Source organism: Penicillium mononematosum (genome assembly GCF_028829835.1).
Source record: "Penicillium mononematosum strain IBT 11891 chromosome Unknown utg000003l:1.0-8172316.0:1.0-8177699.0, whole genome shotgun sequence".
NCBI lineage: Eukaryota > Fungi > Ascomycota > Eurotiomycetes > Eurotiales > Aspergillaceae > Penicillium > Penicillium mononematosum.
This window is the reverse complement of record NW_026643273.1, coordinates 7,681,548-7,687,547: the sequence shown is the minus strand read 5'-3', so window position 1 is coordinate 7,687,547 and position 6,000 is coordinate 7,681,548. Positions and strand designations below refer to the sequence as shown.

Genomic DNA, 6,000 nt, shown 5'->3' with positions numbered 1-6,000 from the left:
AATGGCACCGTACAGAGCCGATCTGCCTTATCGGAAAGCAACCTTTGAAGGGGCTATCACGTCAGGTCTGTTTTTGCTTGCACAAATTACGCATTTCTCGTGTCGTTCTCAAAGAAATCTCTTTGTCCCATTCACAATCCAGGTAAGTCTTGTGAATCAAAGCATGAACTCTGTGACGTCCAACAAGTGGCCAACCAGAGCGGGGTCGCAAAATACGAGCCAAATGCCGTGAATCAAGCTCATTGGGGAAATTGAATCTTGAAGATTCCAGCAAATCAGCAACACTGTCTCTTATACGCCGCGGGCTCAAACAGAAATTGCTCGAAGAAAGAGCTGAGGCTTTTTGACGAGCATACTACGAAATCCGGGTCTAGTGGCGTTTCTCACGTCTATGGAGGATTCACAAAGCTGAGATGCCATGGAAAGCATACTGCGGGCGACCAATGAAGAGGCCCGCAATCTGAAGGAGCCCGTCAATGCGGTCGCGCTGAACGAGAAAGGCAGCGCAAATTCCGATCTATCTTCACACAGACGAAAGCTGGATTTCAATAACAATCCACTGACACCCAATATCCACCTCGTATAAGACTCTACGAACCCTCCAAGCTCGGATCGCACACGGAGCCTACCTCAACCAACTCCGAACTGAGGTTCCGACGAAAATAACTGGCCCTCAGTCGCTGCTACAAAAGGTGATGTAGCATTTAGCTCCGTGACAGCCGCTGCCGATAGCGAGATCGCGTTGGAACAAGCAAGGGACGAGCAAATCGTGAATGAAACTCTACTTGCGGCTTCAAACTCCCTTAGGGTCACATCCCTCCGATATGCGCTGTTCCTGGTCGGTCCCATGCAACAATCGAGAACGATGATCCTTCGCAGGAACTATGGCTTTCATGAATGAGAAGGGACGTTCCCCCGTTGCGTCCGCCCATATCTATGCCGACGACGTAGTAGTCTTTCCGAGGGCCATATATGGACGGGTTAGTGTTCCTCGACGCAGAGGCCGCCCCTTCGCCGGCCGGTCACAAGGCATCCTTTGGGGACAAGATGATGGGTGCACTTAATGTTGGATGTCTCGAGACAGGCACATCCCCAGTAGGTTCGCTTTCCAGGAAGCTGGGCCAATGATTCAAAATTATGATCCTAGACTGGACCTTCTATGGAAGGAAACCGCCGAGATGGTTCCAAGGCTGTATGAATCCGTCATAATAAGCAGGATCTCCGAGACACTCACCTTCGTCGCTACGCGCTTTGAAGGAAGGCAGATGAGTCGCCCGCTGCCCACCAATTTATCAGGCATCTACCTGTGTCAAGTTAGACGTAGCGAGGTCCTGGCAACACCAGTTGTCTCGCTGGGGCAATGATTCCTTGTTGGATGCCCGGGTGTCTGAGGCATCACATGTGTAGATAGAACCCCATAGTTATCTCTCTCTCTCTTTCTCCTCTTCGTCCACCTGAATACATACACTGTTTTCTCTACTGATCTCACATTGTATCTGTATTCCATGATTCCTTACTGTTCCGGCTCCAGCACAGGCGTAGAAGATGATAGGAAGAAGATGATGGGACAGATGTGGAAGACTCTGGAGAGGACATTTTCAAATCTCTCGTCACGCGAAGTACTCGGCGGTTTAACAAGATCAAAGAGCTTGAGCGACTGCAGAACATCCAAGTTAGAATAAGTTGTGGAAACAAAATGACATCACGGCTACAAGTCCCTAGGTACCATATACCTCCGTATTAGCGCCATATTAAGTCTCCGAGGAATAAGAAAGGACCCGGGTTTTCTATTTTTTCAAGAGTCAGATAAACCCCCGGAGGCTCCTTTCTTTTGCTTCCTGCTGTGTTTTGTATCTAGAGTTTACTATAGCTGTTTTTAATACTGGTTTGCTCATCTTGAGGCTCTATCCACCTCTATGCATATGTTGAGACCTTCATAGGGAGGAAAAGTGTTACTAGGAGTAGAAAGCAAGTCAACCTTTGCCCCAAGCAAGATTCTCGGTCACCGCGTAAACACTTCGTGCCAATGTCCCTACATATAGATCTAGAGGCTGTAACCGCCGTCATATTGTATAAATGCTCGGCGAGTGATATTCAAGAAACTATCATCGCCAATTCGGAATGTGTGAATCTGGTACACTATATGAGCGTGTTTGAATGGGTAGAAAGATGATGATATTCCTATATTGGTTGTTGTAAACTAAAAAGGGCAAGGACAGACAGCTGGCTGGTCATGTGGCACAGCGGGTTGTCTAATGTCTATGTAATGGTAACATCTGCCCCCCAGAGAAAGGCCCACCGTCCCGGTAATATGAAAGCAACTTGGCTCGTTGAGGGGTCAATGCCGGAAGAAAAACGAAACCGAGGAACGGTAAAGACGGTGGTCGGGCCGGGCTCGTCGGCCCGCGCCGTGTGGTCGGAGCGTGTAATAAAACAGACGAACGGTGACATCCATGGATATCTTGCCCATCATTCACATTGCAGGCAGAAGGTCACACCGGAATTGCGAGACCCGTTTGGCCTTAATGAGCACGTCATAAAATGACGAAGTCACATTTACTTCCTCGGGATGTCTCAATCTTGTGATTGTTCAGATCAAGCCACGGGCTCTGTGAATTATTCGTACATCTGGACTTAGGTGGGAAACACCTCTGGAAGAGGAAATCCTTCCCAGCCAAGTGTGGTCGATTTTTGTCAAAGTCGTTGTACCATTTCGGAGTCTATACGTGCTCGGGATGTCTCTCGTGGATGAGGACCCCACCGGTCGGGATCAATGTCATCGACAAACCACAAGAGAACCTGAGGCCTTTGAAAAACATCAATGATATGCTCTGTGGCATCGGCATCCGGAGGGCACGGTGCTCTGTTCCGAGTTAAGTAGTCCAAGAACCTGCACGAGCTCTTTGCAGCTGTAATTACAAATGAGTATTAGTTGTTCGATGTTGATCGCCTCGGAGTAGAAACTCACTTTCTCCGAAATATGTAATCTTTCCGCCCTTAGCTAGCAAGAGAAGACCTTCAAATGCGTCGAATAACACCGCAGATGGTTGAAGAGTTGTACACCAACGCATTAGTACGATAACCAGGTGGGTCAATTTTGTATTCATAGTTCCAACGTAACTTGCTCTAAAACGGTGTCCTCGCGCTTCATCATACGCCTTCGCCCATGCTCTAGGTGGCCTTCCTTCACAGCAACGCAAAGAGCTCAACGGGTATCCAGAAGGACAGATCGGCTGAAGCACTATAGTGATGAGCTTAGGGATGTCACCTCCCAGTCTGGATAAGGTACAGTGGGGTTTCGCCTTGTTGGAGTGGTCCGAGCCCGCCATTCTCATATAGCGAATGAGAGATCCGACATTCACTCGCTGTGCTTTGCCGAATTCGGTTTCTGGACGATCTGCTTTCCGACGCCATGCCTGCTGTGGTGAGTCGAGCCAGGATGATCCGAAAAAGCAGAACTTGAATTAGTCGGGGTTCATTGCTCCTTCGGATCCTTGACTAGACATCGCAGGAGGGGGATTTGGTGTATCCTGCTCTGACATAGCCGGCTGCTGACTTCTGCCTCCCGGTGATCTCGAAGTCCGTCATGGAACTGCGCTGCCATCTGGGGTAGGACCTTCTGGATGTTATTCCATTCCATCCAATGCTAGGTCCTGTGGTCTTGCAATAGGATCTATGCCTACTGCGGGGAATTTGGCTGTCGCATAAACAGGTGGTAAAACGGAAAATTGAAAGGGGCGTTGGAAATGATAGGGATTCCTTGGGATTGTAGATTCCCAGATTGCACCGTAATGTCAACCTTGGTTCCGTATGAGGTCCAACCCCCTACAATGTGCATGCGTGTTGAGGCCAGTCGCACCGTAGTTGTAGGTGGTCAGCAGGATTTGGCTCGTAGTATTAGGGTCGTAAGGTGGGTGACGGGAGCAATCCGAAGTTCCCTGGGCATCGCAGCGAGGATCGCCACGAGATTTAGCGACAGCGAGCCTAGACATCCCCATAGATCGAGTTGCCATCTGTCAGTGGCAGAAGATCAGGAAAAGGCGGATAAGGACCAGTCGATGCAAGAGCTCCGTTCCAAGCGGGTAGAGCACATTTCCGAGGAGGGCGAACAAGCTCCCTATGGCACAGACAGCCGGACGGAACGGTTATCACTGGTGGATTGCCTTCATGTTGTGGGGAGCCCTATGCCGGGCTGAGGCTTTGTACCGCTGACATCAGTGGTATTTTTTCACGACATATTCGTTTGTATTCTCCTAAAGAAACACAATTTAGTATAGCTGTTTACTCGGTCACGAAAGCCTTACCGTTGCTTGAAGCGCAATTTTGAATGCCTGGAACTCGAGGTGCACCGTATTGTACAGCGTGATACCGTTTTTCAAGTCATTTATCTTTGAAACTCGCATTGTTGCTTTCATCAAAAGAAAGCAGTGTAGATCGATGCCCACTTCACAGCAATATTATGATCATCCTATCAAGATTAGCAATTTGTCACATATATAACCGGCAAGTTTGGTATATCATAATACCTGTTTGTGAAATCCCCCTAACGAGAATGGGATTATATGATGCACCTCAAGTTTTCCCCAGAGCTCACCCTAGACCCTGGTATTTCACCGCTATGAAGGAACTGTTTAAGAAACACCCGGCTGTATCGGGCTCCGATTGCGGTGGCCGAGATTAGGTTGGAGTCGACTTGATGTTGCTTGTATTCTGCACTTGTCGGCACTTGGCGTGTAAGGGATGAAATGGAGATTCTAGTATCTTTTGCAAACTCTTCTCGGCGAGCATGATCGCGGAGTCCGAAGTCAGTAAAATACTGTATATCGGTAGGAAAAGAAAAAAATATAACCAGGCTCAAGTGACATGTCAAACTCAGCGTGGCATCGATTATTTTTGCCTTAGGTATAATAAAAGAAGGGAATCGATAGACACCCCTTTGGATGCTGAGACACTCTAGAGATTGGTTGAGATTAGAGTGAATGTAGAGGAAGCTTGAGATGTACAAATAAAGTGAAAGGAGAGGTAAAATCAAAGAGAGAAGATGTCAGAACTGTAGGCAGGCAAGGTCAAGCTTGGAGTGCAGAGGTTGAGCAGTGAGAAAGTAAAGAGAAGAAGATAAAGGAGCAGAGAGTTTCTACTGAAATATTATCTGGAAGGCACATCAACGACATTTACAAGAATAGTCAAAAGCATATATACCTAGGTAACTACTACCTGAATCATCGACTCGCACATTCTCCCATTCAGTTTGTCTTTCCCCGGGCCTTTCCTTCTGCTTCTTTTATCCTCACATCCTCATCCACCTTGATCTATCTTCATCTACCTTCATTCTCTTCTTCATTCTCGCATTCCTTACCGATTCTCCCAACCTATCCCAGGGATCACGATATCTTCGGGGAGTTGGTAAGATATTCCATCCCGGCTCTCACTTTTATCTACCATCCTAATAATCCTAGCCACGGAAACCTCTATGCGAGCCGCTTAACCGCTACTTCGTGTTATAGATCAAATACGTTAGGTGTCAGAGCGATACCTTTGCGACAATATTTTTCTTTCAATTCTTTCTTTCTCTTATTCTTCTTTCTCCTCCCAATTTTTCCAATTCATCCCTCTGAACAGCAGGGCATTGGCATGTCCTCTAATTCCCACCCCGCGTCCAGCGCGCTACCCACTACCGCCACCCAATGGTCACCGCGGCCCTGCGGGTGAGCTCAGCAAGCGCCAAAAGAAGCGCATGAAGATGAAGCGGATGGAGCGCAAAGTAAGTCCTATTGTGATTGTGTCAATTGAAGTGTTTTCTCTGATTCCTTGGTTTATTTTGCTTATTGCTGCTATTTCTTCACATGTTATGCATTCCTTGACGCTCACTCCGCACCTGATGTGTGAAAACACAGTACACCTCGTGCCGTGATTTAGATCATGCTGGGGATTTCCCTTGATCAGGGCTGATGTCAAATATAGCAAACAGACAGGTATGCTGCAGCGGTCAAGGCCAACCCC

At 47.9% G+C, this 6,000-nt stretch overlaps 1 protein-coding gene across 1 annotated transcript; it reads left to right on the top strand.

Moving 5' to 3' along the window:
* Positions 1-3,830: 3,830 nt before the first annotated feature.
* N7519_007935 (uncharacterized protein) lies at positions 3,831-4,196 on the top strand (the record flags this gene model as incomplete). Its single annotated transcript, XM_057294711.1, has 1 exon — positions 3,831-4,196. One exon carries the CDS (start codon positions 3,831-3,833, stop codon positions 4,194-4,196), a length of 366 nt encoding a protein of 121 aa, XP_057149522.1.
* Positions 4,197-6,000: the final 1,804 nt, after the last annotated feature.